General features: G+C 46.4%; 1 protein-coding gene across 50 annotated transcripts in view; it reads right to left on the reverse strand.

The window, feature by feature from the left end:
* Positions 1-18701, reverse strand: part of SORBS1 (sorbin and SH3 domain containing 1) — a 225784-nt gene that overhangs the window by 60936 nt on the left and 146147 nt on the right. For 28 of the 50 annotated variants that reach the window (XM_035724159.1, XM_035724149.1, XM_035724153.1 and 25 more), the window contains 7 exons: positions 17462-17634; positions 15340-15403; positions 13527-13601; positions 13141-13203; positions 3269-3316; positions 3014-3143; positions 792-906 (listed from right to left, as the gene is read on the reverse strand). In XM_035724159.1, the coding sequence (XP_035580052.1) occupies positions 792-906; positions 3014-3143; positions 3269-3316; positions 13141-13203; positions 13527-13601; positions 15340-15403; positions 17462-17634 (668 nt within the window). The remainder of the gene's footprint in view (positions 1-791; positions 907-3013; positions 3144-3268; positions 3317-13140; positions 13204-13526; positions 13602-15339; positions 15404-17461; positions 17635-18701) is intronic. The other 22 variants (XM_035724191.1, XM_035724158.1, XM_035724155.1 and 19 more) reach the window with 2 other exon arrangements.

Consider the following 18701-nt stretch of genomic DNA (forward strand, 5'->3'; position numbering starts at 1 on the left):
TGGGATGGCTGGAGGGCTGCAATATTTGTAGAGCTTTGGAGAATCCCTTTAACCGTGATCTGAATTCTGAACCAGCTTTCCTAACGAAGGGTGAATAAAAGGAAGCGTGAGGGGCAGATATGAAACTAATCAGTCTGCAAAAATTCTTTCCCGTTTCACAGAAGAAGCCGCTTTTCCAGGGTGGTCTTCTATGCCCAGACATGCCATTTCCCCCACTTGCACTTGCTCGGCAATGTGAACATGTGTAGAGAATTAGAAACCAGACTGAATATGAAATTCGTCCTCCATAGTGCACTTGTCAGAAAAGGAAGACCTATAAGACATATTCTAACAGCCTGGGTTTTTTCTTCCCAAGTCACAACAACATATTATTTAGCTTCTAATGAGGTGCTCGTAACTTCTACAAAATTTATGCCTGTTCGAGTAAGAGTCACCTAAAAAAAAACACCTGACTTTAGTCCAGTTAGTAGTAAGCCTGATAAATTAACGGTTAGACGTTTTTAAAAAGACAGCAGCAAAATCAATCTTTCATTAGTAGACCATTTTAAATTAGTTCAAATCATGCACAAAAAGAACAACAAAGCTCAATATGGCATCTTTCAAAGCAGACTCTCAGGACTCATTTTATAAACACCTGCAGAAATGAAAAGGGTAAAAATACTTCATTTTTTCATTTGTCTTCGAAACATAGTGAGTCTATCTCAGGGGAGAAAGAATATAATCCAAGCACACAATGCATCCGATTAAAGAACATGGCAGGGGAGACAAAAGAACTTTAATATACACATTACCATCTTTTCGTTGGTCAGAACAGAAGACTTGCCCGGCTGATAGTCGTAAATGCTTTTGGGCTCTGCACGGTATTTCCTTGTATCCACTTTCTTATCTGGGGGCTCCCAGTCGTTTCTGGAGAAAGAAAATCCTATTAGAGCTATGTTCATGAAAATTGGCATCCGACACAGTCTGACTTTGGTGGACTGCAGTCTAATCAAGGAATTTTTGTATCGGAAGCATAAAATTGGACTCTGTGCGAAGCATTTAGTTGAGCTGGTTTCCTTCTCAAAATAACTAGTTACATCTCTGTGTTGGCTTCACAAAAGGCTTGAGGTGTCCCGTGCTCAAAACTGGGCGCCGGACGCGCAGAGAACGAGGAGAAGGGTGGGGAACAGCGGCAGCAGAGCTTGCTTTCCTCTCAGGAGCTCATCATTCCCCAAACATGCCTGTGCTTCCCACTCCTGCTAGTGCAGTGGGAGAGAATGAAGGTCCTGGAGCCCGTGGTTCCAGTCCCTGCTACAGCACTCGCTAGCCAGGCGAGCTGAGCCAAACACCTCACCCACGGCTACTTTAGTTTCCTCATCTGAAAAATGGGGATACTGGAGGGATTAAATGAGACAGTGCATGCAAATCACTTAGCAGAGCACCAGGCCCATGGTGTAAGCACCGAATAAATGTGATTTGCAATTAATAACCACGTTCTTCCCTATTCCACACCCTGCCCCAGGAGTCACCCAAATCACAGCCTTGGGTACAGATACTTAACCTGAGCCAGCAATGGGCTCCAGAAGTTACGTGAACCCTTGGAAGTTGTTGACAAATTTTTAAGGCATGTACAGTATTGCATTTTGCACTGTGATTATAGTTACTTTTTTCCTGCAAAGCTATAAACCTCTCAAAGGCAGGGACAGTGACTTATATATGCTTATATTCCCCCATAGCATCTGGTTCAATCTGCGCACAGAATGTACCCAGCAGATGCTTGATGAATGCACTTGAGTGTGTACCCACAAAGACTTAAGGGTATACCCAGCCTTTCTTTCAAATTAATTATCAAAACCCTCAGGCAGATGCCACTTGTGTATGTGTGGGACGCAGCCACTCATTTGTCTATGAAGATGGAAAAGGTATGGAGGGGTGAAACTGAGTGTGTATTTAGAGGAAAAAAAATAATTTAGTTTGGTCAGAGCCTTGTTGGGAAGTGGTGAAAGAAGGAGCCTGAAGATGCATGGGACACCAGTCCAGATGGCATAAAAAGTTTGCTCCATCGGGAATAAGAACTCAATCGAGAAAAGTGGGTCATTCAGCACAGCCATCAGGAGATGATTAACACCATCACTAGGACCACTCCAAGCCTTATCTTTCAATGATACACATTGCATAATTATTAATAAGTGTGGCTTTGGGGTGCCTGGGTGGGTCAGTCATCTTGATTTTGGCTCAGGTCATGATCTCAGGATCGTTTTTGAGCTCAAGCCCTGCATTGGGCATTGTGCTCAGTACAGAGTCTGCTTGCGATTCTCTCCCTCTGGCCCTCCCCCTGCTCGCTTATGCATGTGTGTGTGTGCGCTCTCTCTCTCTCTCTCTCTCTCAAATAAATAAAGTCTTTAAAAAAAGTAAGTGTGGCTTCATTTTAAAATCATATTCTCTGGTATGACCCTTTCAGAATGCACAAAGAGTATGAAAACACATGACAAATTTTAAACAGTTAAGATTTCTCTTGTGAGAAGGGTAAAGTCATGATCATTATAGCCAACATTTGGGGCGCCTGGGTGGCTCAGTCGTTAAGGTCTGCCTTCGGCTCAGGTCATGGTCCCAGGGTCCTGGGATCGAGCCCTGCACAGCCTGCACCGGGCTCCCTGCTCCGTGGAAAGCCTGCTTCTCCCTCTCCCACTCCCCCTGCTTGTGTTCCCTCCCTCGCTGTGTTTCTGTCAAATAAATAAATAAAATCTTTAAAATAAAATTATAGTCAACATTCACTAGGCCCATACTGTGAGCCAGGAACTACTAGAAATGTTATATGCATTATCTCGTTTTATCCTCGCAACATTCCTATGAATGTAAAATGTATCCCCATTTAACAGATGAGGACACTGAGATTCAGGATAAGTCACAGGGATTCAAAATTGGTTTTGTGTGACTCTTGCCTCTAAGGCTGCCTGACCAGCAGAGGGAGTGCCCGTCAGTGGGGATGAGAGCCCTAACTCTCAGAGCTGATTGTGGGTGAGGGAGCACTTACCTTTCTGGGCTTGATTTTAGTGAGGAAGAGCGGGCTGGGAGGGGAAGTGTGGCCGACCTCTTAACCACCTTCTCACTGTCGATGTAGCTCATTTCACTTTTTGAGCGAGGCACAGAAAGGGGAGATTTTGCTGGAGAAGAAAAGTGGGTACAAAAGACTTGCAAACACTGAGGAAAACCAAAAACAGGAAAATGTCTTCCCTCGTCCACCACCCTCTGTTCCTCCCCGGCAAGCAGAAAATTCTACATCACTTACTGTCTTCAGAAAAGGAGTACCGAGGTGAGTACAGATCTGAATCATCATCTAATGAACAAAACAAAACGTAATCAGGGTCAATCCGGCTGAGGTAAGAGAACCAAGTGACATGTCCCCCCACTTGCACCGTCCTGTACCAGCATCCAGCCACACTGGGAGCCTGACACACAGAGGAGGGGCCCAGTGCCAAAAGCTACACCACCGCAGACCCCATCTGAGAGCCCACCCAACCAAACAGGATCTGCCGACCTGCAGTCTGGAAGGTCCACTCATGACACCGGGGGGGGGGGGCTGACTGCCACCTGACACCAAGGAAGCATGGGGACAAATAGCCAAAGATCCTCCTCAAGACAATTTCCACAAGCAAAGCGAGAACACAGGGTCCCCAGCCTGGGCTGGAAATGGGTGGAGAGAGGTCCCCGAATACTCACGCTGACAGTCTCTGGTCTAGCCTGCTGAGTCCCCCATAGTCCGCCAGGCCCATTACTGGATGGGTTGGGGGAGGCCCAAAGATGCGGTTTCAGCTGCCCACCGCGGTTGTGACCTGTTTTATACGCTGCAGTTCCACACACAATACCCTTCATCAAAGAGGAGCTGCGGCTAAGGAAACAGGCTGAGAAGACCCTCCTAGTCTCTTGCTTTGATTCCACCTCAACCTAGTTGCTTGAGTAGCTTGCTTTCCTCGAGACACAGCACAAGCTGACAGGTCTGCTCTGCAAAGGTACTGCCTGGGCTCAGTGTCTAAACGGTGACTCTGGAACCAACCAAGACCCATGGTTTTGTGGGCTTGCTCTGCAAGGGCAAGGTACACGTCCCACAATACAGAGAACCCTGGGACACGGACACTTGCAGAACCGAGATGAGAGCTGAGCCCCTTGTGGAAGTAGCTGCCCTGAACTCAAAACGAGAGCACACGGACACTTACCGAAACGGATTTTTAAATTGGAACTGTCCTGAGAATGCAGGATGTTTAGTCACTACGCCCGTGATAATCCCCCCCAAAGCACTTCTCCAACAAGAGTCAGGCTGCATCAGTCAGCCTGTCCCGTTTTCTAGTATCCTGCCAACCCGAATTCAGAATTCTTGAGGATGAAATGAAGACCCAACTCCTTCCCTTAAAATCGGTACCAGCTTTAACAAAAAACATGAAGTAACCTGCAATTACAAGCCAAAGACTCCAATGTCACATGTTGACTAAGTGTTAATCAAGTCCTGTCTCTCTGCAAATCATTCTAAGTTTCAGAGCAAGAAAGGCTGGGATATTCTGTGAAGTATAAACGAAACTAACACTGCTATTATTTTGAGTATTATTCAAAGACGGCTTCTCTGGCAGCCCCCTCCCTTTTTAAAATGTTTTATTATCTGACTGAGAGCACAAGCAGGGGGAGCGGCAGAGGGAGAGGGAGAAGCAGACTCCCCGCTGAGCAGAGAGTCCGATGTGGGACTTGATCCCAGGACCTTGGGATCATGACCTGAGCCGCTCAACAGACTGAGCCACCCAGATGCCTTCTGGCAGCCCTTCTTAGTCCCTCCTCTCCTCTCCCTATTTTTATCTGTTCCAGGTCTCCCTCCAGCCCAAACAAATAAAGGAAAGGTATCAGGTACCAAGTTACCTTTCCCTCCCTCCCTCCTTCCGCTTCAAGGATAAGAACTAGTCGATATCAAAGTTGAACAAGACTTGCCCTGCTATACATGCAATGTGCAAGGTGATTTACGTTAACTTCTGAAAATAGGGCAGAAGAGGTAAAATGCATTTTTGTCTTGCCTATTTTTGTTTTTAAATAGAACTTCTGATTATTCTGCTGAAAATGCCATGATGTCAAAGAAAACTAAAAATCAGCTCTGACTGCAGAGATTTGACTGGAAAAACGGTGGCTGCCAAATGAGAAATTAGCTTACTTAGGAACCAATGTATGTAGTGCTTAAAATCCAGCCTAGCATTTTAGCTCAAAACCCTGTATCTCTGAATCATGGAATGACAAACTATCCGTAGACAGTAAGGTTAGGGTTAGTTTGTAACTGTTACCTAGTCCCTGGGGTAAGAAGCAATGTTTTCATGTGGGAAGCATGACATTTAAATATTCAAAAAAAACTGTTTAAAGCCTAAGCTCTTTTTAAACAATTTTTTCTCCCCAGAGCTTCCTTATGCAGAGATCTGGAAGATTTGTTAGAAGGAAATGAGAAATAGTTCTTATAAGATGGAAAAAAAAAATAGCACAGTTTGGGGAGTTAAATAATTTATGTATTTTGAAAAGTAGGAGGAGAAAAAAATAGGGGTGAAGGCAACAGATGTTGGAATGACTGAATGCTCATAAAGCTAATTCCTGGGGCACCTGGGTGGCTCAGTCGTTAAGCGTCTGCCTTCGGCTTGGGTCATGATCCCAGGGTCCTGGGACTGAGCCCCGCATCGGGCTCCCTGCTCCGCGGGAAGCCTGCTTCTCCCTCCCCCACTCCCCCTGCTTGTGTTCCCTCTCTCGCTGTGTCTCTGTCAAATGAATAAAATCTTAAAAAAAAAAAAAATAAAATAAAGCTACTTCTTATTTGACGGAAGTAGAAAAAGCAAAGTCACCCAGCCACGGCCAACGCAGGGCAGGAGCCCCTCTGGGGGAGCAAACTCTTCATTTCTGTGTCCACGGCATCCGAGTCCGATATGTGGATTTCAGTTTGCCTTTGAAGACGGCAGACTGAAGTCCCACGGATTCAACTGAACACTAGCCATCAGGGCAGGTCCCAGGGGATGCAAAATTTACTTTGATTGTTGATGTTTGTCTTACAAATCTAATGCAAGAAAATTTTACCTCTGCTTATGAATAAAAGCAATCGCGGCTTCCATTAAGCACCAAACAGTGGCTGGTAGTTTACTCACATCATCTCAGTCGATCCTCGCGAAAACTCCTGGAGGCACGTACGTCTCTCATCTCACAGATAAGAAAAGGAGGCCCAGGGAAGTTAAGAGAATTTGCCTTTCGCCTCACAGTGAGAAAAGGACAGAGCAGGAATGGACCCCAGGTCGTCCGGACTCCTCCCCTCCCTGCGCTGCCCCTAAGCCCTGTGACAGGGCTGGGGGCTTTGCCCTACTCCTCAGCCCTGCCTCATCTACCCAGTCCTGGGGAACTGTGCCTCTCCTCGGGTGATTTTTATTGTGGAAGAGGCAGGGGAGGGTGTTGTTTTGAAACTCAAGTCGTGCACTCCGGTGCTGGCCAGACTGACCTCCAGCCCTTGAAGCCTTTGCTCTCTTTTTCTGCATCATCCCCTCCCTGGTGAGGCTGAAGCAAGTTCTTTCTTTTTCTTTGAAAGATTTTATTTATTTATTTGACAGAGAGCGAGTAAGTGAGAGAGCACAAGCAGGGGGAGTGGCGGGCAGAGGGAGAAACAGGCTCCCCGCGGAGCAGGGAGCCCGATGTGGGACTCGATCCCAGGACCCCAAGATCATGAGCTGAGCCGAAGGCAGACGTTTAGCTGACTGAGCCACCCAGGCGCCCTTTTTTTTTTTTTTTTTAAGATTTTACTTATTTATTAGAGAGAGAGAGCAAGCGTTAGCACAAGCAGGGGGAGAGGCAGAGGGAGAAGCAGACTCCCTGACGAGCCGGGAACCCGATGCGGGACTCGATCCCAGGACCCTGGGATCATGACCTGAGCCAAATGGCAGACGCTTAATGACTGAGCCACCCAGGAGCCCCCCTAAGCAAGTTTTCTGAGTTACCCACTTCTAGTTTTTTGCTGGTTTCTAGGGACAGTGGGTAAAACTGAGTCACTCTTGCTACTCCATCTACTTGCTATTTCTCTTGCTCCCTTCTCCTGGCAGGCTAAGTCCACACTGGGGTAGATGGGTATGAAGTTAAAAATACCAATGAATGGGAAAACTGGGTACACGTATCACCCTTCTGCATTTCTGCACACTAGAGTTAGCCAATGGAGTGTATGTTTTTAAGCACAACTAAGACACAGTAAATGAAACATTTTTCAAGCTGTTTGTGAACACAGACATTGCCTGTGTCTGAAATCCTGCCTTTATGGTTTTCTCCAAAAGTTCTTTAAAACTGTGCCTTAGGGGGCTCAGCTGAGCTGGGATCTTGTGATTGCTGCTCATGGTGAAGCCACATGCTGACGGTGCCCCTTGGAGCCTTGGCAGTGACACCCAGAACTTCCGGTGCCAGCGACTTCCAGGAAGCTCTAAGGCTCAGCGGGATTTACTCAGGGTGAACAATCCACTTCTGGAACCCAAAGGCCCCTGCTGGGCTCCGATGTTTACACATCAGCGACTGCCCTCTAGGCTTTGGCAATCTATCCTTGGAGGCTCGATTTGGGGATGGCTACTCTCCTAAAACTGCCAGGAAGCACATAATTGCTCTTTCAACCACAGTGACTTTACGTGAACTTCTAAAAAAGACTATTCCTGGATTTGGGGGGTTTCTTTCTTGAGAATTTATAACAATCTTAGAAACACGGGAACAAGTGCTGGTTGAGAATGATTATTTTATAAAAAATATGTAACTGACTAAAATGAGATGCACAAAAAGCAGTATTTACATAATCATGGGCCTTTATCAATTAAATTTTAATTTTATGCATTTCTTAGTCATTTAAACTTAAAATCATTTTTCTAACATCAGGGGCTCATTTTTGACACAATCTTTTTCTACTGCTCAAATTAATTCCTTCTGCTTCATTCCACACACTTCGGAAGAGAAAGGGTAAAGGAGTCAAGATAGACACACACACTCACCCCACAAACAAAAATATTCAAAGAAAAAGATGTATGCAGAAGTGGGGACAAAGTCTGGGTGGGATCAGAGAGGAAGAATCAGCAAAAGGAGAAACGGGGCAAGGTGGTCAGGAAGAGTCCAGGGAGCCCGGGGAGACATTCCCAAAGCCGCCTATGTTCTGGTTAAAGGCAAATTTTAAGGGATTAGGAAGGAGGAAAAAAAAAAAAAAGATCCACAAAGGGTATAGAGTAGCTATAGAAAAAAAATACAGGAAAAAAAGAGAAGGGTCTGAAGGAGAAGAGAACTAGACAGAGAAGGAAAGAAGTAAGGGCAGGACCAGTGGGCTGGAAGGAGACTCACCGTCCTCACCTCCAGCAGCGTCCCTGGCCCGTGGAGGTGGAGAGGGGGTAACCGCACGCTCTCGCAACTATCCCGCAGGCTGGTCTAAGAGTGCACTTGCCGGGCGGAGCCCTCCTGCCCGGCTGTCCTCAGGAGAGCAAAGGGGACCGCTGCGGGCAGCCGGGCCCCGCCTCCCCTGGGCAGTGCGAGCTGCAGCGGGGACAGGAGGCACACAGAGCCTGGCCAGGCATCTTCACGATAGAACTACTTGCTTGAACTCAGGCAAAATGAGGCTATTCTTAGAAAGAATAAAGGCCTGTAAGGCCAGCAGAGGATTACTTTAACTCAAATACAGACGTGCCTGAGAGAAATCAGCCTCCCAAATCTTTGTCCTGGCGCATCCTCATCTAGGAATGAGGACAAAGGTCCATGAGACAGACCACTATGGCATGATCTGTCACCACGCCCTGGGGATGCCTTGAGACACTTCACCAGAAGGTGGCAGTGGTCACCATTGGCCTGACACTGGTGGAAGGAGCATCCAAAAGCAAGAGGAAAGGCTGGTCTCTGGGACTTCCCCCTTGGCTGATAGGACAGCCCTCGCCCCTGACATGGCCAAAAGTATTCTCACAGGCGATAGGCCATGGAATAACACACCAGATACCTGGTTTTGTGCTGATTCGGAGGCGTCATTTGAAAAGCACGGTCATTTTGTGGACACAAAGCATGTCGAGAGCCAACATCATTTGGCCATGTTCAGAGTGGAAAGGCTAGCTCTTTTGAATCTGAAGTTCCCTCCACCCCATTCTATATTCCCATTCCCCTGGATTGCACTGGCAAGTATCTTCTCCTTCTTGGAGGGTGGGAAGGGTGGTCTCCTCCATTCCAGTGGTTCTCAGTCCTGGCCATGTGTCAAATCACTTGGGGATGTTTCCTAACTGCATATCCCCACATGCCATCCCGGGAGACGTTGGCGCCTGGAGTTAGGGGTCAGAGAGGGTCAGCCAAGAACACAGCGTGCAGCAGGAGAGGTAAAGGAATCAGCAGAGCAGTAGAACAGAGTAAGAAAGAGCCCATGCTTGGGGGCCCTGTATATCTGTGTTTAAAACCTGGTTCTGCTACTTACTGTGTGATCTTGCACAAATTACTTAGCCTTCCTGAGCCTACACCCTTTATTGACAAAATGAGGACTTACCTTGTGGGGTCCCTGCGAGGATGAGACAAGGTAAGAGTTGTGATGCACTCAGCATGTGAGGCCTTGTATTCAGTAAGGGCTCAATAAATGGTGGTCGCAGCAGGCGCTGTGGTGGTTATGCTATTGTTGTTATTATTAATATTATTATTATTATGAATGGAATCATGCCTGTGAGCTGCTGAGGTCTGAGCCACCACACTGCTATTTCCTAAAGCAGGAGGCAGGGGATGAGGCCGCAGCAGCGGGTCTGAAAGACCCACCCTAGCAGCCCCTCCACGTCTGGGTGCAGTGGTGGGTGGGGCTGGCTCTGGTTGCTGTCAACGGTCTCTCTCCCCACCCCCCCAATCTTTCTGACCAGACATCTCAGATACTACAGAAGGACATCTCTCTGCCTTTAAGAGTGAGAATAGAATGGAATTCATAGACAAGCAGCTTTGGGTCACAGAGGAAGGAATGATGGGGAGGAGAGTGTGCTTCAAGTGAAGGTTAGAAAAAAAAGAAAGTCATACTCATTTGCTCAGCCTTACTTGAAAGTTATTCCCAAAGGATTTCTGGTAAGTTATTTTTGATAAGCTTTCTACTGACCGAGGTACATAGTGAAATTTCAAGAAGTCAGTCTCCTGAATTCATTCTGCTCTTCCTCAGTTCCCTCGCCCCAATCTCTCCCAACTACCTCATGAAACAAAGAGCAATCCGCTTGTCCCACAGTGGTCTCAGAGATCACAAAAGAATTAGAAGGGACTGCTCCCTCTTGGGAGTTTACAGGTTTCTTTTCAAGTACATTTTAAACTTCACGGGTTAAGACATGATAATTCTGTTTATCTTCTGAAAGTCTGGACAAGTTTGCTTTTTCATTATAGTTGGGGGAAAAAAAGGTTGCTAAGCCGGCATAAACAAACTTTCCCGTAGTCTTTTACTAGTCAGGAGAATCAGCTTTCAGACACTTAGAAATATTTTTTTTTATACTGTATATGCAACTAGAATTTGGACGGAGGAAGCGGCCCTTAGGCTAGGTTTTGATAGGTTTATTGCAAATAATTCTAGTTTCAAATTCTGAGTGCAAGCAAAACAAAAAAACCTGCAGCAACAACAGTCTCCTCACAGAGGACAGACTCTGGAATGACAGCTCATATTTATCAGTAAAGCGGGCTATTTTTTAATGCTCATTAAAATCTATGGCTACGTGTTAATTTGTCCTTAACACCTTTCTTTGAAAGGCATAAATATTTCCCAGGTTAAGAAGGGCGTGCAGAGCGCAGAAGCACGGGGCTGAGGGGGACCTACCAAAGCTCACAGACATCACAACCACAAGCCAGAGGATCTCTGATTACTTAAAAAAAAAAAAAAAAAAAAAAAAGATTCTTTAAAGTGATCTAGATCAAACGTTTCCCTCATTTGTAAAAAGCCTTCATGTGATTGAATACATCTGTGGTCTATGTCTGGCTCTGTCATCTCCAGCAGGAGCAGGGGTGAGATGAAATCCACTCTATTTTTAAAAGATCTCCGGGGAAGAAGACTTCTTAGACACTTGTGTTAAAAGCCTAATCACCTTGGTTATTATTAATCTTTTATGTTCAAACTAATTTTTCCCCCTTTTTATCCTTTATGACAATTTCATCCTTTTTGGTCTTTGAAAATAAAAAATATTAAGGTCTGCTTCCTACATTCTAGGTGACAGGTTACCATATCATCCCTTACTGTTTATGCCTCAAGGCCCAATCACCCCAATTCCCTCTTGAGCCTGACTTGATGTGTACCAAAAGGCAGACGTCATTGTTAGCCAGGGTTGCTAGGCGTGGCAGCTGATGACGTGGCAGCTGTGTGTGTGAGGCCGCGAAACCCCATCTTCAGACCAACAGCCAGGCTGCCCATGGAAGCTGCCAGCACTGCCCGCGGCAGGCCTATGGCATTCTTCCAGTCTGACGGAGTCTCTGTATTTCTCCACAGGACTTCTCCAGGTGGCCTTCCTCTGCCTATGGGACACTATGCCTTCATGCTTGCCATGCACTTGTCATCTTCCCCAAAAGGGAGCCTGGTGCTGGATTCTCAAGTCCAGATGAAGCACCAATCCAAAATCGCATTTAGTCAAAATCACCCTAAAAAAATAAAACGTTTCCTTCACTCAGCTCAGTCAATTGTTTCTTAAGCTATGCTTTTGGCTAGAATCAGCACCCCAGGATAAACAGACTAGGTTACTGCACACCAGACAGATTCTTGTTGGAAGTGAGGTGGTCACTGATAACAATGAAATCATTAGCTTCGAGTTGGAAGCTGGGTTTGTTTGGGAGATTTCTTTTCTTCCAAACCCAGATATGAAATGGTTGGAAACCACCGACGAGCACATCAAAGGGAGAACCAAAATGGAATCTGGTATTTTAACTAAAACTGTATCTAATACATCCCAGGACGTCCTTTCATACATGAGAGGCAATCAGGAAGAGTTTGATGAATGAGTGAATGCACGATTTTACCAGTGACGAGAAGGCTTGTGGAGGACAGTCTGCTGAGCTAATGAGAGCAGAGAAATACCGAGGAGGTGGGGCAGGGCTGCACCTCTAAAAAAGAACTATGGTAACATGGTCCAAAGCCTCACTCATCAACATTCTCCAGATATATACTGAGGAGCTCCTTTGCACCAGCAAGCTTTCCTCTGGCCTTCTGGACAACGCTCTTGCAACTGCCACCACTCTGAACACAGAACAAGGAAGGGGCCTTGTCTAACTCTCTGCTGGATATGCACTTTTGAGAACAGAGGATATATCTTATTCACGGTACTATTTTCAGTTCCAAGGACAATGCATGGTACTAATGCTCAGTACTAATCGAATAAGTTCAGAGAGCTCAACATCTCATCCTAGAAGAGCATTTAATGAAATTTCCTCTTGTATACCCCCTTCCACGTCCCTCTTTCTGGGTCACTCATCCAAAGATCAGATAATCCCTGGGACTAGGGTAGTTCTCAGGATGGTGCCTTTAACTTACCTTTTAGAACCTTCTTCGACACCTAGATTTTTTGCTCTTAGATACAAGTGTGACCATCCTTCCCAGCAGGTCCAAATTCCTAGCCAGCAATTTCATGAAACATTTTCCAGCTTGGCCAAAACCCTTATTTTCAAGAGACATCATCTCCCACCATGAATGGACCTCATACCTGGATACCTCTTTGGGAATTCCCTACCAAGGAGATATACCCTGAAGATCCCCGAGGGGCCCAGTGACGGGTTATAGCACATATAGAAACTAGGTAATTCGTCTGTTGTTGACAGCAGGTGTGTCCACCTGCTGCCCATCGGCCATCACGACTGCCTCCCCACGTCACTGCCCAGCCACCAGCACCATGAGACCACCCCAAATACTGGCAGCTGTTCCCAGAGCCCCAAATGTTCAAAGCATTATAACTAAGCTACACTGGTTACCCCATTAATCGTGTAAACTCCAAGGGACCAGTACTAAAATCCATCCGGATAGACTCGTCATACAGTCAGCGAAGAGCGAGACTCCACCATAAAACACAAGGATGGGGGAAGCAAATGCTTGGGAGACAGCCCATTAGCCACCAGAAAAAACCCCAAGGTGAAGAAGAAAGTAACATCACCAGTACAAAGAGAGGCATGTGATTTTCCTTTAATTACCTTCAGATTTAGGACTAGGAGTAGATGCTGGAAACTGGTAGGTAGGAGTGTAAGGATTGTCCTCTGTAGCAGAGAAAAGCAGTGGATTTTGAAACTACCCACCATGAAGTGAAGGAACTGACAAATCCCGCAACTGATTCTTCTGAACGATTACCTACTTTAGTGTTATTAACGCACACGGCATCACACTTAACACAAGATTAATGAATTAGAAAGGCCTTAGTTATTTTAATACAGCACATCATGCAAATGAGTGAAATAAAATTTTCACCAACCAAAAAGGACTATAAAAACAAAATCTAAAAGCCAAATCTTATTCCTAGAATGGAACTGTAAGAATTAATTTAAGGCTAGGACAACAGATATACTGTCTAAGTTTATGGTACCTTCAGAATTTTGCTGGATTTCAGGAAGTTCAGGGAATTGGTACGTAGGGAAATAAGGGTTTTCTTCAGGAGTGTCTAGGCAGAGGAAGAAGTTTGGGAGAGAGAATAGAGGAAGATACAAATGGAGAGAATGAACGAATAGGGATCCACACACAGTTCAGGCTCCTTGAATTCTGGAACATACTAAGCTTCACTAGTGATATGAAAGAAATTCAGATTGCTTTTAAAAATCCAGTCCTTTTGCCTGAATTACTGAGACACATCTAAAAAGACAGTATCATTTTTCCTTTTGGACAAAGAATTACATATACACAGGCTCTAGTAAGTGAGAAGGATTTAGCACAAAGCTTCAAGTTTCCAAATAAACCAGTGGATTCTTAATTTTTTACACATCTATGTCTACCATTAGGGCAGCTGGTTTTGTTTGGAACCTGTAATTTGGATTGAGTTAATCCCTCTAACAGGAGAGAAGTGATGTTGCCCGTGGGACAAAATAACAGACTGTTTACATATGCACCTGTGGCTTGGCATTTGGGCTGCCAAAGCCAGGTCTCAAGGTGAGAGAGACACAGAGTGCTGGGGGAGATGGACATCAGCTTGAGGAAGTGACCAACAGAACTGACATCACCCAATCAGAGACCCAGCCTTCGGCATCATCACCATCACTGAGCTCATCCACCCAACCACAGCGGATTTACTCTTGGTTTAGAAACACTAAACACTGAACATCTCAGTATTCTGAAAGAGTTTGAAGAGAGGCACAGCCAGGTTCATTGTGAACGTTGTAAGAGCTCATTAACAATGATGTTAGTTGGCATCTGCAGCTAATCAGAAAGACCGGTTATTTGCGGCTTAGGCCAACACCGACCAGAATGCTTTTTCTTTGCCCTCATGTGTCATCTGTGCTAGGCGGCCAGACTGGATTTGGCCCCAGGGAACAACAGGATGCTCTACCCATGGGAGGAGTGGTACCCTTCCCATGGTGCAGCTGCATCCCCGTCAGCTGACTGGCAGCACAGGCAGATGGGAGCTGGTGGGGTCATGAGCTACCTGAGCGCTGGCCTGGGGTTCTCCCACCATGCTGGATCACCTGCTGATAGCCCAGTGGTCTCTGATTCAGAAGCACTTCTCTTCAAGCTTGAGCGGGCTTTTGGTGTGTCAGCTCTTGACTGACTCTCAGGGCTAACCTGCCAAGTGCTGGCTCCCAGTTGCAGCAGATTATTTTTCATTTTAACACCACCTTACAGGTGCACCATGCACTCTACTTCCTAAGGCAGAATTTGCTCTCTTTTGGACCCTGCAACATCCCTTGGAGGAATGGAAGTGGGTTGAATGCAGAGAGGTATGTGACTGGCCCAAAGTCACATGAGTGCTTAGGGGACTAAATCCAGGTGAGACCAGTTTTCTCCACTCCCAGTTCAGGGCTTTCTCAACTTGCTCTGCCTACAAGGCAGTCATGGGCTGACACGGGGGGCTGCACCTAAAGCTGGAAGCAGGTGGGAGTCAGAGCTGCTCACATCCCGGGCAGGCAGATGCTGGAGCATAGGTGGAGTGCTGGGCTCAACCTGCTGCATCCCATAACCTCTGAGAGGGAGGATTTGAGAGCTGACCTCAAATCCCACATGTGAGGCAGAGCACAAGCGTTCCCTCCCTGCTCTGCTCTGCAGGCGTATGGCTGGGCTCAGGCAGGCTGGTGCCCAATGACGTGAGCATAGGGCCCAGTCTTCTGACATCCTAGCAAAGCAAGTTTAAGTCCTCACCACAATAGTCAACATATGAACACAGCATAACTTCTACAAATGAAAATCAGTACCTCTATTTAGTTTGTGGATCTGTTTAAACATGGTCTTGTACCAGTCTTTTGATCTCTCGGTGTTCTAAAGAAAAACAGTAAAATAAAATGGAAATGTCAGCACATTTCAGAACTTCTATGATCATGAAATCATAATGGAAAGTGACAACATCTAAGGTCAAAACTCATGTAACTCTATACATCTTGGTGATCCCACATTTGCTTTTTAAAGATTTTATTTATTTATTTGACAGAGAAAGAGAGTGGCAGGCAGAGGGAGAAGGAGAAGTGGCTCCCCACTGAACAGGGAGCCCGATTTCAGGCTCAATCCCAGGACGCTGGGATCGTGGGCTCAGCCAAAGGCAGCCGCTTAACCGACTGAGCCCCCCAGGCGCCCCGGTGATACATTTAAATCTTCATTAAAAATGCAAAACTTTTAAGAAAGAACAGCCAAACCAAGGGGCGCCTGGGGGGCTCAGTCGGTTAAGTGTCTGGCTCTTGATTTCGGCTCAGGTCATGATCTCAGGGTCGTGAGATCGAGCCCCGTGTCGGGCTCCACAATCAGCTTCTCTCCTCCCTCTCCCTCTGCCCCTCCCACTGCTCAAAAACACACACTCTCTCTAAAATAAAATAAATAAAATCTTAAAAATAAAATAGCTAGACCAAGAGATTCAGACCTGAATCTGCAGAGTAATATTTGGCCAAAAAGGATTTTGAAAAAAGTAAACAAAGATCCACTTGAAGTGTGTCCATTCATACAATTTTTAAAAATTTCATTTTTTAGAGAGACAACTAAGCAGAAGTAAAGCCTCCTAGAAACATAAGAGGCAAAGAATATTTGCATGCCCCCACCCATTTCAGGTTATTCTGTAGAAGTGTAGTCACCTTGGAGAGGGCCAGAGAATTCTCATCCTAACCACAAAGCTGGGCTGTTTTTAAGAGCAAAATAAAACAAGGAAGGGTACAGATGGGTGGTTAGATCAGGCATATTCACTCCCACTTTACAGATGAGGAAAAAAGTCAAAATGATGCCCAAGGTCACAGAGCTGGTGAGAAGGTGAGTGGGAAGGCTGCCTCACATGATGGTTAGGGGTGTGGGTTTTGGAGTCAGAGACTGTTCCATGACCCACAGGTTGTGCAATCCTGGGCAAGGACTGTAATCACTCTGAGTCACTGTTTCCTCATCTATATAATGGGAATTCTATCTGTGTTCACCTTGTAGAGTGAATGATGGCTGACAGAGCAAATGACGAGATCGTGCAGTCCCCAAACGGTGGTGGCAATGACTGTCCATCACAGCTCCCTTTATACTTACTACTGTTCTTATATACTTAGTATTACTTAGGACCAGACAACAGTTCTTCCAAGGCTCAGCCCATTGCTGTTTCTACTCCTCCTCCAGAGGGACACAAAAAAAAACGTCCATTTGTTATATGGAGACCGTAGAGAAACATACTGCAGCTAGTGTTTGGAGGGGTTCATGGAAAACAAGGGGATTCACCCTAATCTGGTTTCAAAAGCAGGCTTCCCTTGAATTCTGTGGAGCCTGCAGGAGGCTGGCACGTCTGTGTGGAGGGGGAGAACTGGGGAAGCCTGAATTCATTCTGTGGTTCCTTTAGAGCTTCTTGCTCACCCTGGTTGACGGGAGTATCTCCCACCCAGAGGAACTTCTTCCTGAACCCATCAACAGGGACCCTGAGCCCCACACTCCCCAGGGCTTTGTAAGCCTAGACCTACAATTTCTGCGTGTGCTCCACAGGACAAAAAAGGGAGACTGGAAAACACTGCCCACAACATTCTCTCTCCCCTTAAACACGCACCGGCCCGAAGCTTCTCAGAGGTTCCCCTGCAGAGAACCCGCTCTGCCTATGTTCCACCCTGCTTTTCCCCCATAGTCCCCTAAACTCCAAAGCCCTTTCCTCATGAGACTTATTAACACCTAACATGCTTTGGGGGAAAGCTGCTGCACTCTGAGTGTCTCTGTGGTCCTCAGCAGGTTTGGAGAGTGGGCGGTGCCTCAGTCTTTGCGGCATTTCCTCGTGAAGCCTTCGTCAGCCACAAGTAGGGTCACATGCACTCGGGGGTATGCATGTCACCGGCGTAAGAGGAAGCCTAGGTAGGACTTATGGGTCTGTATTCGTACCCGGAGGGGGATGCCCACTTCATCCATGGAAACATCGCTCAGGTCCTGAGCACTCCTAGCCACCCGCCTACTGTCATCCTTCGCTTTTTTCTCAGTAGCCCTTCCAGGCGAGGTGGGCTTCTCCTGGGTTGGTGCCAAGCCCTGCTCTCCCACTCTTCTTTCTGAGACAGGATCTGGAAGCGAGAAATAGTCATTAGCTAAACCAGCTCTTCTGGTGGCTCCAAAGCAAAAATCTCCCAAACAATCCAGCTGGGGGAAGTGTGTTTGCTAACTCCCAATAGGAATGAGTTTCATTTAGAGTATGCGTTGGCAAACTACGGCCTGGCCATCTGTTTTTGTAAAGTTTTATTGGGGCATAGCCACACCCATTCGTTTGTGTATTATTTATGGATGCTTCCAAGTTACAGTGGCCGAGCGGAGTAGCTATAACAGAAACCATGGCTAGTGAAGACTGAAATATTTATCATCTAGCCCTTTCAATCACTAAGTGCACATGAGAGTTGATTTGATTCAGGACTAGAGGTTACAGAGAGAGAATAAACAGACCAGGTGTGGTCTACAGATTATAAAATTACTTCGTATACTCTGTTATTCCAAGCCACGTCACTTACTATGCGAAGGCATTATGGCTATGCATGACATGTCCTGTGGCCATGGGGGTGAGCCTCTCAGAGCACGGGCCTTCAAGGAGCTGATGGTCAGTGGGCAGAAAGGGCGAGAGAGCCAGCGATGAGAATGTAGGATGACCAGGGCAGATAGAGTCCGCATTTCACTTAGCTGAGGAACTTAGGTTCAGGGCTGACGTCTCAGAGGGAGTCACCCAAACAGGAAGTGAGGGGTGCCCCCAGCAGAGGGAACAGCATCAGCAAATGCAAGGAGGCTCTGAACTACTCTGAGCTACACAGGTGTCAGGCACTGTGCTCAATTCTTCATATACATTATCTCAGTTCATCTAATAACCCTATGAGGAAGAAACTATTATCTTGTCCATTTAAAAAAAAAAACTGTGAAGGGCACCAAGGCGCAGAGAAGTTAAAGTGCCCTGCCTGAGGTCACACAGCTATGTGGCCAAGCTGGGATTTGGACTAGGGACACCTGACTCCAGTGGCTCTCTCTGAACCATACCCGGTCATACCTCCCTCCAAGATGGCACCAAGGCTTTGAGCCTGGCCTGATCCAAACAGAAGTTAATAAAGGGACTGGGGTGGGGAAGGCAGGGAGAGATGGCTGCTTCCATTCA

The sequence above is a fragment of the Zalophus californianus genome, chromosome 15 (assembly GCF_009762305.2).
Source record: "Zalophus californianus isolate mZalCal1 chromosome 15, mZalCal1.pri.v2, whole genome shotgun sequence".
NCBI classification, from domain to species: Eukaryota; Metazoa; Chordata; class Mammalia; order Carnivora; family Otariidae; genus Zalophus; species Zalophus californianus.